The sequence below is a fragment of the Hemiscyllium ocellatum genome, chromosome 29, assembly GCF_020745735.1.
Source record: "Hemiscyllium ocellatum isolate sHemOce1 chromosome 29, sHemOce1.pat.X.cur, whole genome shotgun sequence".
Lineage (NCBI taxonomy): Eukaryota > Metazoa > Chordata > Chondrichthyes > Orectolobiformes > Hemiscylliidae > Hemiscyllium > Hemiscyllium ocellatum.
The window spans coordinates 43,842,186-43,861,647 of NC_083429.1; the positions used below are offsets into that span (position 1 = coordinate 43,842,186).

A 19,462-nucleotide genomic window follows, 5' to 3' on the forward strand; every position below is an offset into this window, starting at 1 on the left:
ACTGGAGAAATCTGAGTTCATTCCTTGTGGTTGGAGGGTTCCTAGGCGGAAGATGAGGCGCTCTACCTCCAACCGTCGTGTTGTTATGGTCTGGCGATGGAGGAGTCCAAGGACCTGCATGTCCTTGGTGGAGTGGGAGGGGGAGTTAGTGTTGAGCCACAGGGTGGTTGGGTTGGTTGGTCCGGGTGTCCCAGAGGTGTTCTCTGAAACGTTCCGGAAGTAGACGGCCTGTCACCCCAATATAGAGGAGGCCACATCGGGTGCAGCGGATGCAATAGATGATGTGTGTGGAGGTGCAGGTGAATTTGTGGCGGATATGGAAGGATCCCTTGGGGCCTAGGAGAGAAGTAAGGGAGGAGGTGTGGGCGCAAGATTTGCATTTCTTGCGGTTACAGGGGAAGGTGCCGGGAGTGGAGGTTGGATTGGTGGGGGGTGTGGACGTGACGAGGGAGTCACGGAGGGAATGGTCTTTTCAGAACCATAGGGGAGAGGAGGGAAATCCCTGGTGGTGGGGTCCGTTTGGAGGTGGCGGAAATGACGGCGGATGAAACGCTGTATATGGAGGTTGGTGGGGTGGTAGGTGAGAACCAGTGGGGTTCTGTCCTGGTGGCAGTTGGAGGGGCGGGGCTCAAGGGCGGAGGAGCGGGAAGTGGAGGAGATGCGGTGGAGGGCATTGTTGATCACGTCTGGGGGGAATCTGCAGTCCTTGAAGAAGGAGGCCATCTGGGCTGTACGGTATTGGAACTGGTCCTCCTGGGAGCAGATCCGCCACTTCCAAACGGACCCCACCACCAGGGATATATTTCCCTCCCCTGCCCTATCAGCGTTCCGAAAAGACCACTCCCTCTGTGACTCCCTCGTCAGGTCCACACCCACCAACCCAACCTCCACTCCCGGCACCTTCCCCTGCAACCGCAAGAAATGCAAAATTTGCGCCCACACCTCCTCCCTTACTTCTCTCCAAGGCCCCAAGGGATCCTTCCATATCCGCCACAAATTCACCTGCACCTCCACACACATCATCAATTGCATCCGCTGCACCCGATGTGGCCTCCTCTGTATTGGGGAGACAGGCTGTCTAGTTGCGGAACGTTTCAGAGAACACTTCTGGGACACCCGGACCAACCACCCCGTGGCTCAACACTTTAACTCCCCCTCCCACTCCACCAAGGACATGCAGGTCCCTGGACTCCTCCATCGCCAGACCATAACAACACGATGGTTGGAGGAAGAGCGCCTCATCTTCCGCCTGGGAACCCTCCAACCACAAGGAATGAACTCAGATTTCTCCAGTTTCCTCATTTCCCCTCCCCTCACCTTGTCTCAGTCAAATCTCTCGAACTCAGCACCGCCCTCCTAACCTGCAATCTTCTTCCTGACCTCTCTGCCCCCACCCCACTCCGGCCTATCACCCTCACCTTGACCTCCTTCCACCTATCACATCTCCATCGCCCCTCCCCCAAGTCCCTCCTCCCTACCTTTTATCTTAGCCTGCTTGGCACACACTCCTCATTCCTGAAGAAGGGCTAATGCCCGAAATGTCGAATCTCCTGTTCCTTGGATGCTGCCTGACCTGCTGCGCTTTTCCAGCAACACATTTTCAGCTCTGATCTCCAGCATCTGCAGACCTCACTTTCTCCTCCAGTGGATACAAGCCTAGTCTGCCAACCTTTCCTCAGAAGACTATCCATCCATTCCAGGTATCAGTCTCATAAACTTCTCTCAACTACTTCCAATACACTTACCTTTGAAATAACCTGACCAATGCTGTACAAAGTACTCCAAATGTGGTTTCACTCATGCCCTGTAAAATTGAAACATAACCTCTCTACTTTTGTATTAATTTCCCCAACAATAAACAATAACATATTCTTGGCTTTCCTAATCACTTGCTGTACTTGCATTCGAACTTTTTGCAATTTATGACTTTATTTTGCTTTCATCTAATATTTATATTTTCCAGTTACAAGCTTACCAATAAATGAGTATAGCTTTCCCTAATTTATTTTATCAAACTCTCAAATAATTTATGAGCACCTCTTACTAAACTTTGCCTCAATAATAAAGCTCTTGTCCTGGGAATCAGTGAAACTGCCTTTTGTCCCTGCTCTCATAAAATGTTCTTTTTATATTCAACAGTAGGGATTCTTCGCATTGGGTCTAGCAGCTCACTCAAGTCACCATCATCCATGTGGAGGCCACCCAAATGGATTGGCACTATGGTTAAATCCATTCTTACCAAACATTCAGGTACAAGTTACTTCCTACAGGTGTGAATGTGTTGCTGGTCAAAGCACAGCAGGTTAGGCAGCATCTCAGGAATAGAGAATTCGACGTTTCGAGCATAAGCCCTTCATCAGGAATAAGAGAGAGAGAGCCAAGCCGGCTGAGATAAAAGGTAGGGAGGAGGGACTAGGGGGAGGGGCGATGGAGGTGGGATAGGTGGAAGGAGGTCAAGGTGAGGGTGATAGGCCGGAGTGGGGTGGGGGCGGAGAGGTCAGGAAGAGGATTGCAGGTTAGGAGGGCGGTGCTGAGTTGAGGGAACCGACTGAGACAAGGTGTGGGGAGGGGAAATGAGGAAGCTGGAGAAATCTGAATTCATACCTTGTGGTTGGAGGGTTCCCAGGCGGAAGATGAGGCGCTCCTCCTCCAGCCGTCGTGTAGTTGTGTTCTGCCGGTGGAGGAGTCCAAGGACCTGCATGTCCTCGGTGGAGTGGGAGGGGGAGTTAAAGTGTTGAGCCACGGGGTGATTGGGTTGGTTGGTTCGGGCGGCCCAGAGGTGTTCTCTGAAGCGTTCCGCAAGTAAGCGGCCTGTCTCACCAATATAGAGGAGGCCACATCGGGTGCAGCGGATGCAATAGATGATGTGTGTGGAGGTACAGGTGAACTTGTGGCGGATATGGAAGGATCCCTTGGGGCCTTGGAGGGAAGTGAGTGTGGAGGTGTGGGCGCAAGTTTTACATTTCCTGCGGTTGCAGGGGAAGGTGCCGGGGGTGGAGGTTGGGTTGGTGGGGGGTGTGGATCTGACAAGGGAGTCACGAAGGGAGTGGTCCTTGCGGAACGCTTCAGAGAACACCTCTGGGCCGCCCGAACCAACCAACCCAATCACCCCGTGGCTCAACACTTTAACTCCCCCTCCCACTCCACCGAGGACATGCAGGTCCTTGGACTCCTCCACCGGCAGAACACAACTACACGACGGCTGGAGGAGGAGCGCCTCATCTTCCGCCTGGGAACCCTCCAACCACAAGGTATGAATTCAGATTTCTCCAGCTTCCTCATTTCCCCTCCCCTCACCTTGTCTCAGTCGGTTCCCTCAACTCAGCACCGCCCTCCCAACCTGCAATCCTCTTCCTGACCTCTCCGCCCCCACCCCACTCCGGCCTATCACCCTCACCTTGACCTCCTTCCACCTATCCCACCTCCATCGCCCCTCCCCCTAGTCCCTCCTCCCTACCTTTTATCTCAGCCGGCTTGGCTCTCTCTCTCTTATTCCTGATGAAGGGCTTATGCTCGAAACGTCGAATTCTCTATTCCTGAGATGCTGCCTAACCTGCTGTGCTTTGACCAGCAACACATTTGCAGCTGTGATCTCCAGCATCTGCAGACCTCATTTTTTACACTTCCTACAGGTGTCACTGGATAAGTGATCATAAGTAACTTCCCCTTCCTAACCCAAAAGGTGTTGAGACTAATTGTAGTGCCTAGTTCCATGTTAGCTGGACTAACAAAGTCCAGACTAAAGATTTACCTGGGAACCTTCTGTTTTCATTCATACCAATCACTGAGCTACCTTTATTATGACTGTTTGAGCCATTGTTCCAAGCAATCTTGCAAACATAGAACAAACACACATTGTCGAGGTATCAGTCAAAAAAAATGCTAAAGCAACCTTTGAAAAAATTATCTAATAATTCAACCTACCTAAGTGATTGATTATTTCTGCAATATTAGGTTGGCTATTGAGAACACCGGAAATTCTTCCACATTATCCATTTTTCACCTTGGGCTCCTGCAGCTGGCAGCTCATAATCATCTCAATTAATTTTGTATACTGAGCTTAAACTTTCTTACTAAGTTATTTTTTCCAATTACAGCTTGGATTTTTATACAAGGTCTCGAGAATTCAAATCAAAATTAAAAATTTATCTTGCAGGCAGTGCAAAATGAACAATATCGCCAAGTTACACATTATATACCAAATGACTAATATCTCCACAAAGTACAAAGCAATTACGTGTTCGCCCTATATTTGCAATATCACTTGGAACACAAGGCTTGAATAGTCACACATGCACTATCAGGAACTCTGTTTTAATTGACTTCAATTAAACTCAATATCAGGAATTGCAGGAAGCCACTGCAAGACAATTTTTTCATGAATATAAGCTTGCAAGTTAAATGTTCAACTTACCAGGCCTAATGTCCCATTCCTCTTTTTGGGAAGATAATTCCAATGTTTCATCCAGTTGACTTGTAATAGACTCTGGCTTTGCACTATTTGTTGGACTCTCCGATCGGACGCTAAAAAATAATCGAAGTCCTTGAAGACACTGCTTCAGTTGGCAAGAACTGTTTTAGTTGGCAGACACTGCTTTAATTGGCAAGAAAAAATTCTCGTAAACAGTAACTTTATACCACTGCTGATTAACATGGTGAAAAAAATCATAATCCATTTAGAATTATAAAGCTGCTCACTCAATTTAGTCATGTTTATTTTAAAATGATAGAATTTCAAAATCAATCGAGTATATCAAGGAGAAGTCTCTTGATGTTGTATCATTTTTATGGTGTCACTGAAAAGTATTAAATCGAGAAATGCAAGACTAATTCTATCTACTCTCTACTCAATTTCAAAACTATACTGAAATCATAGGCCTATTTCCCATTGGATCAAGAATCTTTTATTTATACTTTTCAGAATTTTGAATTGCCACTAAAATATCAAATATTTATGTAAAACATATTTTAAATGGTTATGATCACAATTTCAATATTCATTAGTGAATTGTTCCAGGAACCACTAACAACACACCTGATAAAATAGACAGACCTATTTTCATTGATTTCTCTCCTTTTCACCTGTTCTCCTGCTCGTTCCACTGATAATAGCAGTAAGTACTCCATTTAGGGGAATTTTTCTTTGTACAGTATGTGTTAGAATGTAATTTTTTAATGAGAATTTTACAGCTGAGACTGACCCTACACTCAGCCTGCTAATGTTGCAAATGCTGTGTCAATTGAGTGCATGCATGCTGACGTTACAATCGTGATTGAGGGGCTGATATTAATTGGGAACAGTTAGGGCACATATATTAGAATCAATTTCCACTTGCAAAGGGCTAGTCTGTGGAAAGGAAATGTGGTCTGCACTTATGCCATGCAGGGTATTGAGAAGAAACTTATGTGGAAAACAGACTAGCTCCTTTCTTTTTGTGCCAGGTGGATGTTTACCAAATGAACGCACCCAATAACCTTTTGAATGTCCAAGGATTTTCCTTATAAAGTGGAGACTAGCTAGCAGCACAATCATCAATCTTGGTTGGATTGGTTCAATCTAAATTAGTGAAATGTTATATCTTTAGCCACAGAAGTGACTGCAACATTAGCTTAAATTGGTAAAAAAAGATAACTATAAAAGGCACAAATGTGAAAAAGGGGAAAGAAAGGTTCAAAAATAAAATGTACAAACTCAGTACAGTAGTTTCAATTTTTCTTTGCACCAATTTCTCCCTATCCCACAAAATCAAAGGCATTGATTTTTAAAAACAATTTAGTTACACAGGAACTAGTATTTTAGCAGTTCCTCACACAGAAAACATTATTTATTTATGAGATTGACTTTGCGTCAGTAGGCTATTTGACAAGAAGGAAAGCAGGAGAGGAAAACTAAAGCAGAATTGAATAGTGTGTGTGTGAGAGAGAAAGGAAGATCAGAGAGGATGCAAGTACACTCCTCCCTCTTTAATGATGATGTTACACAATGTTCAAAATTTTATAAGACTTAAATGCATATTTTGTTTTCCATATAATTATAAATTTTATTTTATCACTATTTTCCTATTCCTAAACTACAGTACCTCTTTTCTGGAGTCAAATATTCAGAAGGACTGGTTTTACCCTTGACCTTCAACTAAATTTTCCGTTTCATCAGACTAACCTGTCTGACTCTGAACTGGATCTGGATTGATTTAAAGCACAACTTGTATTGGAGTAAAGTCATTTGATTCCACTCAACTCCCGCTTCTTCATTGACATTGGAGAGTAAAACATAACCCACATGTGCAGTCCAACAATCCAATACTTAACATCTTACATCTTGATTAAATAGGTGCAAGGATGACATTTTTACGACTCTCCCCAATAGTCTCATCAACTACATATGATGCTTTTTCATCTCATCGTTCTAGTTAAACTTCAGATTTCTTTCTCTCATTCAAATCTGTCATGACTCTTTGCCCATCTGGATTGTTTTAGGTTTACTAAGCGTGCTAAAATATGACTTCAGCAATGAAAACCTTGTTCTAAGCTGTTTTGTAAGCAACAATTCAATTAGTTTTCTACGTTACAATAAAAAAACAAAAATAATCAATATGACATCTGACATTTCTTCCAACTTGTATCTAGCATTTAGTTAAAATTGTACTGTGCACTCTGCTGTTCTATTCAAAGCACAATAATACAGTGAACTCATGTTTTACCATGACATTTGAAAGCTGTTCTGAACAAAATGGAGGTTTTGTCAGTCATAACCTTCAAGCAACAATCAAACTATGCAAAATCTCTAAAGTTTTGCTAATAGTTATTCAATTCATCGGAAAAACATCAATCAACTTCTATTACAATGAAAAGCCATTGCCTTCAAATTCTGAAAAATCAACGTGCAGGCTCTGTCACACTCTCACTGGCCTTTTCCATGGTAATAGCATTTGATAAATTCTACACTGTTTCACAGTTCGCTGGGTCCTTAATTAACTTTGGCCATAAAGGTAGCTTTTTGCTAGACTATTTGTCAAACTCATCCTTAAGTACAGACCATGAATATAACAACTGTGATCCATACCTTTCCAGAATTATAACTCTAGCTCCTCACTAACAAAACATTTATCAACTGACAACTTAAGATTAAAAACTGGCCTGACTTCTAAATTTTTTATCCATGGATATTGTTATTTACCCTTGAAATGAACTTCCCTCAAAGTTTCACACCTTTATCATCTTGCAGTAACTGGCAGCTCACACGTGAAAAGAAAAATACATCCTCCCTATTAAGTGCTTCATTGGATGGGGATAGTCATCTAGAAGACATTGCATTGACATTAAATGTCTGCATTTAATGTTTATAAGCAGTCAAAATCAAAGCTCATCTCTGCATTCAGGATCCAAATCAGCCATCAGTGGCTTATGATCAGTTTCAATTCTGAGGTTACAGATTAATTCTGTAAACGTCTTCCTCCAAAATTCAAGGACAATTTCTACCTGAGCATAATTTTTTTCAGTGGCACTGGGGGTGCTGGAGGCAAATGCAAATCGGCTTCTTCTCACCATTAACCAACACATAACCAATCGCAGTACTTAGTCCATATGGAGAGCTTATTGGACACAATATATGCGCGCTGTGCCATCTTCCAAATTACTTTTACATAGCTTTAACGCTTTATCACGTCTTTTGTCCAAAAACCATAGGACACTATTCCAACGTTTGTTCAATGGATACAAAAAGATTGCCAAATTTAGTATGAATTCATTGTAATAATTTATTCAACCAAAAAAAAATTCGCTGAGAAATATTGAGGGTGTGGCTAATTTCTTATTGCTTGAATCTTATTCTAGGTGGAATATAACCCATTTTTGTGTTCACTATCCAAATAGCACATTATTCCCAATTTCCTTGCAAATTCTGGGAGCCAAGGAAATACTAAACAGCAGCCCATCAAACTGAAATAAACACAAGTGTGTGTTAGTTAATAGTCATCACTTAAACTCATCATCTAATTAAAGTTGCAGAGATGTATTTCTCAGACTCAATTTTTTTGAACCAATTATGGTTCACATTGTTCAACTACTTGCTGGACTAACTCACTGAATGTTTCAGGAAATACCATGGCACTGTGAAGACAAAGTAAACATGTTGTATGTAGCAATATCCTTTCCAACCGCTGTCCTATAATAAACTATTTGCCTGTGGACTGTAATTCAATCAAAAGTAGAGGCTTAAAATAACTGATGGAACAAAACCTTTAGGCTTCTCGCGCACTCTGTTCAGATGCAAAGCTGAAATATCACTTGTACTTTCAGTTTCTCTAGAGCTTGCTTCTTTTCTGTTTCAGCAGCCACTCCACAACAATTTTTTTTGTCTGCTATCTTATTATAACTCCTTTCAACACAATAAATTAAACAAATCTTTAAAGATTCTAATCTTTTGTGCAATTACTTTAATATTAACGTCAAGCTGTCATCTTATCATGTTCAAAAAACTTAAAGAGGAGTTCCCCGAATGAATCAGTTCATAAAACGTAGCAGGCAAATCACCTACATTAGGTTGCATTTTCAAACTCTGCTAAGAAAACTGGCAATAAAACTGTAACAATTTATCGTACAGGCCTTGCGTTAGGGGGGGAAAAATCTGCAAGAGTTTCCATTTCTGATCACCATCCAGCAATTGTCATTGGAAATGAATTACATATAAAAGGTCAAGAGTATGCTCTGTGTGATACTTCCCAAAATGGAGCATATCAATGCTTGGGACTGGGTTTTTATCATTGAGGAAGGAACACCGGGTCAAGGAATCTCTCAACTCAACAAACCCAGAACACTGTAATACCCATGCACTTAGAGGTGTTAATCAAATGTAAAAAAAACTTGTATCACTGAGCACATCAAAAACAACTAATCCTCTAATAGTTTCTTAAAACAATCACAGCATGAACTCAGCAATCCTTTGGCTAAAATGAGTGGCTTTGAAGCTTTTGAAATTCAGCCAAGCATTCTGAATTTATTTCATAGAACATAGAAAAGTACAGCACAATATATTTCAGGCCCTTCAGCACTCGATGTTATGCCTGCCTTTTATCATACTCTAAGATCAGACTAACCTATATACCTTTCATTGTACTAGTTCTGTGTGCCTATCCAAGAGTTGCTTAAATATCCCTAATGTATTTGACTCTACTACCACCACTGGCAGTGCATTCCACACACCTACCATTCTCTGAGTAAAGAACCTACCTCTGACATCTCCCCTAAACGTTCCTCCAATTACCTTAAAATTATGCCCTCTCATGATAGGTATTTTCACCATGGGAAAAAAAAGTCTCTGGCTATCTACTCTATCTATGCCTCTCATCATCTTGTACATCGTTCATCCTTCTTTGCTCAATGAGAAAAGCCCAAGTTCCCTCAACCTTTCTTCATAAGGCATACCCTCCAGTCCAGGTAGCATCCTGGTAAATCTCCTCTGCACCCTCTCTAAAGCTTCCACATCTTTCCTATGAGACAACCAGAACTGAACACAATATTCCAAATGTGGTTTAACCAGGACTGTATAGAGCTGCAGCATTACCTCATAGCTCTTTAACTCAATTCCCCTGCTAATGAAAGCCAAAACACCATATGCCTATCAACCTAGGTGGCAACTTTGAGGGATCTACGGACAATGACCCCAAGATCCCTCTGTTACTCCACACTGCCAAGAATCCTGCCTTTAACCCTGTATTCTGCATTCAAATTCAAATTTCCAAAATGAATGACTTCACATTTTTCCAGGTGCCACTAATCAGCACAGTTCTGCATCCTGTCAACGTCTCATTGCAACCTATAATGGCCCTCCACACTATCCACAACTCTACCAACCTTTGTGTCATCAGCAAATTTACTAACCCACCCTTTCACTTTCTCATCCAAGTCATTTATAAATATCACAAAGAGCAAAAGTCCCAGAACCAATCCCTGCAGAACAGCACTGGTCACCAAGCTCCAGGCTGAATACTTCCCATCTACCACCATCCCTTGCCTTCTATGGGCCAACCAATTCTGTATCCAGACAGACAGGTTTCCCTGTATCCCATACCTCCTTATTTTATGGATGAGAGTACCATGGGGAACCTTATCAAACACCTTGCTAAAATCCACGTACACCATATCCACTGCTCTATCTTCATCAATGTGCTTTGTCACATCATCAAAGAACTCAATAAGGTTTGTGAGGCATGACCTATTACAGAAACTCAACAGGTTTGGCAGTATCTATGATGACAGAAATACAGTTAACATTTCAATTCAAATATAAACCTTCTTGGGAACTACCATTGCTCAAGAAGATGACCTACCACTATTTTTTCAAAATGGTTAAGGATGACAATAAACAGCAGCCCAACCAGTGTGACTCACAAGAGTTTTTTTTTAATGCAAGTATCAAATATTTTTAATCCAACTTCCGGCATTGCATAAGCTCTTCTTTGGGCAGTTACATGCCATGACTGGCCATACAATAAGATTTTCTATAGACATCTGGCTCACAAAAAATCCACTCATTTACATGCCAGGATCCTGTAGAAACATTTGACAGCAAAAACAGTAAAAAACTAAAAAGTTATAAATTAGTTTTCTCTTCAGCAAATTTTATATTATGCTATTTATAATCATTGGCAATAGATTCTGTTTGAACAAAGCACTGGAATTTTCAAATCAAAAAAAGTTAAAGTTCACCTTTATTTCATTGCTTGTTCAAAAATGTAAGCTTTAGATTTCCTGTTTGCTGATGATTTTTGATTACACTATTTTAGGCATATATCATAGCTTCTGTAGAGGGAAAATAAATCTGATCTTTACAAAATTAAAAAAGTCTCGCCTATGGGAAATAGCATGCTTAGAGCTACAATTCCCCACACTGAAAGTTCTCAACAATGATTTTTGATGGGAATAGGGTAACATTTATTACAAGGTACTTAAGAATTGACTATGTAATGAGAAAGTTTGGGAGCTGATGAATTTCTTTTCTTTCAAGCTTTTGTACACTATAATTTTTACACTATAACTATGATATGGAAAGTTGAAGAGCAGGCTAATAGAGGCCTGCATCATATATTCCTCGTGGACCCATAAATAGAGCAATAAAGAGTAATCGGCCCATAAATGAATAATGTTTATGTCAGAAAGGTATATTATTTGAAATAAGTGTGTTTAAAATAGACTTGAAAAATGAAAATTGAGATGAAAGGAAGGGAGAAAATAAGATCTATGAAAAGTCTGCTTCACAGTTACTGGTGGAAATTATAAGTTGCAGGTTAAACCAAGGATATCTATATACATATGCAAAAATTGTCTTGTTTTTAAACTACTGTGTTAACAATGAAATGTGATTTAGAACTGTTTCAGTGATTAATATTAAAACACCACCAAGGAACTAAAATTGCAATTCATATTATTGAGGAATTCATTTTTGCCATATCCTACAGAATTCAAACTTTCTCCCAAAAATAAAAATGCCTAAAGTGGACAAATTTTAACTTTGTAATTTAAATTTAAATCACTTGCAATTCTCCATGCTCTCCCCTTGTTTCCATGTCAACTTCTTTATATGGGAGTTGAGACCCTGTAAACGTCTCACTGGACACAGTCTATGACATTCCTTCTTAATGCTCCTGTGTGACATGGGAAAATAAATTAGCCTCTCACACAAAGCTTTCAAACAAAAAGTGAAAGTGGCCAACCTCCCTAAATCATTAACATATGAACACAACATAACCTAAATCCAAAACGAAATTTGAATTCTTCTCCCTTAATCAAGAATCCAACTTTAACCGCTGACTTGCTTCAACTTTTCAACTCACTTCTGACAGTCTCATAACTTTATGGATTTGTTTCTATTTTTCGACATTGGGTAGTACAGTTGACAACACTGAAGCACTGAACACAACAGCATCTTTGAGCTGATTCCCTCTTATGTTACTAAAATGGGGTCCTTCATCCAAGCAGCAGCATCCACAAAAATTCTGTCACAAGGATATGACAGTGGTTTTATGTAGCCAGGAGGAGGAGTTGGAATGGACTGCTCTACCACATTGCAGCAGAATACAAAACTTGGAAACTCCATTTCAGATAAACAACATCTGAAATCAGAATTTTAAATTGTACGCCTGAATTATTGTGGAGGTATATGTGAAGGATCTTGCCAAACCTAAATCGTGATTTGTACTAGTGAGGAGGTCAGACATCTTGCACGTATTCTGGAAGTGTAAAGAACAGAAAAAGGTAAGAAATATTCTGGAACTTCTCAAAAGAGCAAATTCAAATCTCGTAGAATCATAGAATCCCTGCAGTGTGGAGCAAGCCAATTGGCCCATCAAGTCCACAACACCCTCCCACAGAGCATACCTCTCAGACCCATCCCTACCATGTAACCCTGCACTTAACCTACACATCCCTAGACACTATGGGTAATATTAATATGACTAATCCAGCTATCCTGCACAACTTTGGACTGTGGGAGGAAACTGGAGCAGCCAAAGGAAACCCACACAGACACAGGGAGAATGCACAAACCTGACAGAGATAGACAATCACCTGATGCTTGAATTAAACCCGGGTCCCTGGCGATGTAATCACTGAGTAATCATACTTGCACTCATTCTGGATTATGTTCTGTTGTTAATGTTTTAGCAAAGTTTGCCTGTTTAATTGTGCATTGTAGGATAGGAGGACTACAATATCACTAACTACCATGATATGAATGAGAAGAGTACAGTGTGGATGGAAGAAAGAGGTAATGATTGAGCAACCTTTTTAAAAAAAAAGTCAATTTTTATCTTATATTGGATTTTAGACTGGTAAGCTACCTGATTATTTTGTAAACATGACAGATATTTAAAACTCTTTGGAGGTTTGGAGCCAATTTCAAAGGATGAGTGAAGTGGTTGCGTTTCACTTGCTTCAACTGAATTCTTAATCAGCACAAGACCGCAAACATTTTGTATAACTTCAAAAAATATTACACTAAAAAGTTACAAAGGTGGGACTGGTGTAAGGTGACGAAAATAAACCACATTCTTTTGATGCTAGGTTTACAGTTTATCCCTAAGGTAGTGTAGAAGGAAGCTCATCTATTGTAGCACGTTGGACTTGAAGTTGAACCATCATGCTGAAATTGGGGAAGATTGGTGCTGGGAGGGGGAAGAAGAGGATAAGGGAGATGGGGGTGTATTTAATTCCCATAAGAATCAAAAAAGATCCAATATCAGTAAGTACAGTTACCTATGAAACCAAGTAAAATGGACAGCTTTATGGTCTGTGTTTGTAAAATGAAAGTTTTCAAAGCTGCCAGTTTTGGATAGTCGACTGCAGTAATACAATTTCATTTTCAGAAACTCCAAGACATGTCATAGTGTTTATATTTATTAAACAAAGACTGCTCAAGAAACAAATCAGAAACTAACTGGCTTCTGGCCAAAAGTTGAATGATAATGATGATATATAGATTCCTTTTTGTGATGCAAAACAGGTTAGCAAAAACTTACTTTTTCAAGCAGTTGCAAAACTCCCGAGACCTAGCTAAAAATCTTTTGTGAAGCCAGCCTCCTCAACAGCAGGAAAACCTGTCATGTTCAGTGGCCCATTTCACAATTGCCTCGAGTCTTCAATGAACTAATCGGAGGATGTGGGAATCTGGATACGAATAACAACCTCAGTCTGGCTGCCACAGCCTCTGCAGAGACTTTGCAGCTATAGATTATTCAGGAGAAACAATGTCATTTAAAAATCCCAGAGGCCTATCATATTTGCAGAAACAAAAAAATCATAAAATAAAGAGAGGATTTTGTCACAGTCAATGCTGGACATTATAATGTGGGCCAGAGCAGAGACCATATTTTGTATATTTTACCTACATTTCCCTCATCTCTCAATCAAGCATAAGATATCACGTACCATTTCTGATTAATACAGTTAAGTAATAAATCCGTTCCTTAGTTTTTTTTTGCCAAAGTAATCTCTGTAATCAACTATGAAATACAATGGGGTGTTTCAGGAAATCTTATTTGTGAATTCTCCTTTCATGGAGAAGTATTTCTACTTTGACACAAAACTCCAATCATATGTTGTTAAATAGCACAAGAGAAAAGTCACAGTACTAGTGTTGAAGTTGCTGATTAATAAATTCAATATCATTGCAGCTACTTTTGGGTACAAGATCAACACTGGTAACACCAAGTTTGGATCACAACCTCCTCAGCAGTACCTCTGAAGCATGTGAGCTGCCAATTTGGAAACAAATGGATTTTGGTTCATGTGTACCCACTTTAAACCAACATTAGATGCCTTACTTTTTGTGACTTCGCACAAACAATGTAAATTGCTTCACAACTTCACCACCATCCCAGTATCTTTGGTGGCTGGTTCTGCACAGAACAGGCCAGAATTTAACACTGCCTTTGCTGCAAACTGCAAGAATACCCATTTAGCAGCCACAGCCCAACAGTTTTATGGAAATAAGTCCAGACGCCCAATTTGGCTCAAGCCTCCCACTTACAATCTGGAGCACTCATTCAAAAACATGCTACTCATTTTGTGCTGGATACTAGAGGGAGTCCCCTGTTGCCTCAAGATTACACTCAGTATGTAACATTTGTGAATGAAAAAAGAAATTAATTAATTAATTGGTGATAAACTGCTTGCAGCGAATTCCTCCTAGCGTTTCTTTCCACATCTCATGAAGTGTGCTTTTGTGGACAGTGCGTAAAGATCTGTTTGGGTGCCATTGTAATGCTTCTCAAGGTTAAAGAGTTTGCCGTAATTAATTGTTAATGCTTACACAAAAGGAATAACAGCTTGATGCTGAAGCATTGGAGGATTGCTGCTGCCCATGGAATAAAATTAAAGCAAGGTTAGTTGAGGCAGCTCAAGTTTGAGGAAATGTAGGCTTGTTTATGATTCTCTGCACATGATAAAATTTGTCATGTCTTGGATGACATTTGCCTCTGAACATATTGACTCACACTTACTTCACAACAGTTTACATTATTTAATTAAATGTAACAAGATATGATGTTCTACAGCACAAAGGTAAATTGACTAATTTGAATGCCATCTACTTCAATCAATCAATTATATTTCAGAGCAGTATGTTTTCAACTTAACATACTTTAGATCATTTGTTGACTAGCATCAGGCACCCAATTAAAGTTTTCAGCCTGTTGAATATAAAATTGTGCAGAAAGAGAGTACTCAATTTCAAAATTTGCAGTTCAGGAAATGAGGAGAAAAACAGAAGAGCAAAAGAGTCTCTCTAAACAGTCAAATGAAGTAAAACTTCCAACTGATAATGATTCTATGATTCAAACTGTCCTGCCCCCACCCAAGTGAATGTTGAGAGAAGACCATAGCTTGGGACTCGATGTGAGAATAAACAGGGAAAAAATACTTGAATAAACCAATACCATACACTTATTGAGTTTGATTAAAAACTTAGTGGTATTTTATCCCATGCATTAAGAGGCAACTAGATGAGTGACTCATGAATTTAGTCGGCCTATCCTGACATGTACTACTCTATTTATGGACTGTTTAATAATGTTAAATTGCTTCTGGTCAATTGTTTTGAATTATCAATTACAAAAACAGTACTTTTCAAAAAAGCAGAATGAGACGGAAAAAGAAAATAACTGTGAAATGCAAAGTATAGCATACAAGTCCTAAAGTAGAACTTTTGTATCCATTTATTAACTTCATTGCTGGTTATGGATGGCTCTTTAGACAGTGCCAGCCCGATCAATAGATTCATAATTGCATGCACCAAATATTGACAGTTAATTCTCAGAAATGGAAGCCAGGACACAGATACTGGCGCCAGATTTGAAGAAATCTGTAAGTATGCTTTCAATAAGGCAAGCAATTGATTATAATATTTGTGTTGGCTATTTTTATGGATATTTTAGTATGATATTATTTCATAAATCATTGAAACAAAAATCAAGGTGTACACACAAAAATAGAAGTTGATGGCATAATCTTGCAATCATATAACAATAAAAGTAGCTTGAATAGTTCTAACTTTTCTGATGCTTTTCTGAAGATAAGGAAACTAATTTTAATTAAATGCAAGGAAGTAAACAATTAAGTATCTATATTTCACGGGTTCAGAATAACAGATCCAGCGTGGGCTGGACCGGGTGAATGGCCTTCTTCCATACTGTAACTGTTTGATGATACATCACTTTTGAATCCTCTTCTCCAAATTCCAACATTTGGAGAAATGTTCTCAATAGAACACTAAATTTTAACCAATACAAATGGACTGATACAATTTAGTTTAGCTGTGTTTTTTCCACCTACAGTCTCAAAATGAACCTGATAAATTATCATTGATCTCTGAAGACTTGCTCCGTTGTTTAAAGCAATAATAGAAAAAAAAAGCAGTTTGAGAAAAGAAGAATTTATGTAGATGGGCAGCCTACCAATGTCCCTTAGAAATCATCTTCAACAGGAGGGTAGCGCACTCTTTCCCCAATAGCAAGGTTTAAAGAAAACAATTAGTAAATAGTACATTATTCCTTGCTTTAATAAAAAATGAATCATTTCTTGTAAACAACAGTACCATATAAGAAAAAAAGGAAAGGCATTGTGTTTATTTACAGTTTAAAAAATCCAAACTGGAAATATAATAAATGCAGAGTACACTCCTGGCATATTTCAAGCATTTTCCTATGGAAAAAATAAGGAATCTATTACTGTTCACATGCCCTATATAGGGCTAGCTTTGTGCATGGAAAAATTCATTGGAAAAGGAGGAGACTAGCAGTTCAAATCCAATTTAGGTTAATGCAGCCTGAGAGACGTTTTGTTCAGACCATTGTAAAGGTTTATGCAGATGAAGGAATTAAAGCTTTTAAACTGATTGATTTTGTATATAAGTAGTAACAGCACAATTGCAGACAAGATAAATATCTTGCTGTTTTGTATGGCTACTATTAACGTCTTATGAAAGAAAATCAAGGTAAATCACCTTGTTTTGTCCCAGTGCATTTATATATAAAGATATATTTTCAAGTTAAAAATATTGCGCTGAAGCTGATTACTGTCATACCTTGCCAGAAATATCAGTGTACAGACACTAGCAAATAGCTGTAAACAGAGTACTGAGACAAGTGAAAAACATTGCAACCAAACCGTACATATTCTTTTTTTTGAAAATCTCCTACCATTTGATCTGTAGTCCTCCCATTGTCCCCTCTGACCTTCAGCTTCAAAACAAGTTACTCTCTTCATTTAGCCACTGTGCCTTTCCACACGGTTCCAGTTCTTGTTACACATAGATCCAGCATAAAACGGTCTGAAAAGACTGCTTAAAAATCGCAAGCAGTTTCTCCCAACACCCAGTTCCTAGAAGCTTAGGTTCAAGCAATTCTGCCTATTCTGTTTGATTCTTTATATTTTGAGCCATTTTCTTAGATGACTGTTCCTTTTCATAGAATATTCAGTCCCAGTAACTTCGGTCAAAACTCTTCACTCGCATCCAGTAAAGAACATTTTTTTTGGAAAGAACAGCTCAAAATTGGAAACAGCTTTCTTTCACTGCTTGGCTAAAGAGGCCAGTGCTTCAAATGCACTGCCTCTCTACTGCTCTGCCTTCTCTGTTGTCAAACATATCCAATGCATAACAGTCATTTACTTCACACCACAGGGATAAAACAGAATTTTGCTTGTGAAGGGAAGAGGTGGGGTTTGAAACTAATTAGGGTGGATTACGTGCTGGCATGGGATTTAGTATGTTTTGTCCTTAGCTGATGTTGATCATTAATGTTGCTGTTTCTAATAAGGTGACTCAGATTATGATGTCTTTATGCATGGCATTAAGAAATACATGACAAATCTGCAGTAGCCAGTATAGGCACATAACCACCGTCCTGGAGCATTATCAGAGTATTTCCCCTGTAAATTTTGACACAAACTGAAATACTAGACTACAGGAGAGCATATACAAAATTCTACAGTCCAAAATGTTAAATATCTTCAATATGATGTATTAATATATATATACATTATATATAAAAAATTAAATTTGAAGACTAGCATTCCTATTCCAGTGTACTCAAGGGTCTGTTTCAGTCAAGTAAACAACAAAGCACAAAAGCTAAAATAAAATATTAATCTTTGAAGTGCGATAATCATAGTTGGGAGCCCCTGAATTAAATGGACAGATATTGTTTATGAGGCATGGTGCTAGGTGTAATGTATGCTTACTTATTGAGAAAAGATTCTATCACTTATTTTTATAAAAGAATATTTTCTTCTGTTTCCTTTGCTTTTTTAAATACTTTTCTATCCCTAATCCTCAAGAGCCCTCACCTGAAGGCACTAATTCTCACAGACAGGGGCTACAGCTACCTTTCTCAAGTTTTGCTCAATGCAGTGCCTGACAGGTATCTCTGAAGCTTACAAGACACTATTCTGATGAAACAGGGTCCGATCCCACATGTCAAATGGCGAAATTTGAATTTTAAAAAGTCTGGAATAGAGAACTAACCTAACAGTGACCACATAAACACTGTTGATAGTTTAAAAAATCCATCTGGTTCACAGAATGTCCTTTAGGGAATAAAATCTAACATCGTTACCCGGTCTTGCCTACAAGTGACCCCAGAACCATAAAACAATGCGTATACTCTTAACTGTCCACTGGGCAAATACAGTTGGGCAATAAATGCTGGTCTAGCCAGCAATGCCTATAGCCATGAACAAATTTTTAAAAAGAAGAGTAAGCACATACAATGTATTGTAATCATTCATAGATGTGGACATCACTGACATAGTCAGCATTTATTGTCCATCTTTTGTGTTGTGGGTAAGGGCTGCATTCTTGGAATGCTGCAGTGCATGGGGGTAACTACACCCATCATGCTGTTAGAGAGTTCCAGGATTTTGATCAAGTAGCAGAGAGAGAACAATGATACAGAAATTCTTGGACTTAGTAATATTAAATGCAGCGTGTAATAGAATCATCAGAACTCAGTTTCTAGTTAGATCATCTACCAAGTACCACAATGATAAAATAACTGCTTTCAAAGGTTTCAATGGACAGATATTGTTTATGAGGCATGGTGCTAGGTGTAATGTATGCTTACTTATTGGGAAAAGATTCTATCACTTATTTTTATAAAAGAATATTTTCTTCTGTTTCCTTTGCTTTTCTCCTGCCATGTCACATGATGTCTATGTCCAAGAGAGAAGCCAAGCAGCCTGCTGCCAGAACTTCAACAACATCAGTGCACTATGCTCCTGATTGTAGAATAACACCAGATTGTAGGTCTGTAAATGAATACTAAGAGTTTAGAAAAGGATGATTGTTTTTTCTTAAATCAGTACCACAGAAGATGTCAGTGTCTTTAGAACAGGAAGGAAAATGGAAAAAATAATAAGAAAAATGAGTCTCCACAATATTTTAGCTCATGCATCTAAATGGAAGATCTGA

General features: G+C 39.2%; 1 protein-coding gene across 4 annotated transcripts in view; it reads right to left on the bottom strand.

Moving 5' to 3' along the window:
• The window catches only part of LOC132829564 (dixin-like), a 142,667-nt gene that overhangs the window by 41,815 nt on the left and 81,390 nt on the right, over positions 1-19,462 (bottom strand). For all 4 annotated transcript variants that reach the window (XM_060846810.1, XM_060846811.1, XM_060846809.1 and 1 more), the window contains one exon: positions 4,415-4,524. In XM_060846810.1, coding sequence (XP_060702793.1) covers positions 4,415-4,524 — 110 coding nt within the window. The remainder of the gene's footprint in view (positions 1-4,414; positions 4,525-19,462) is intronic.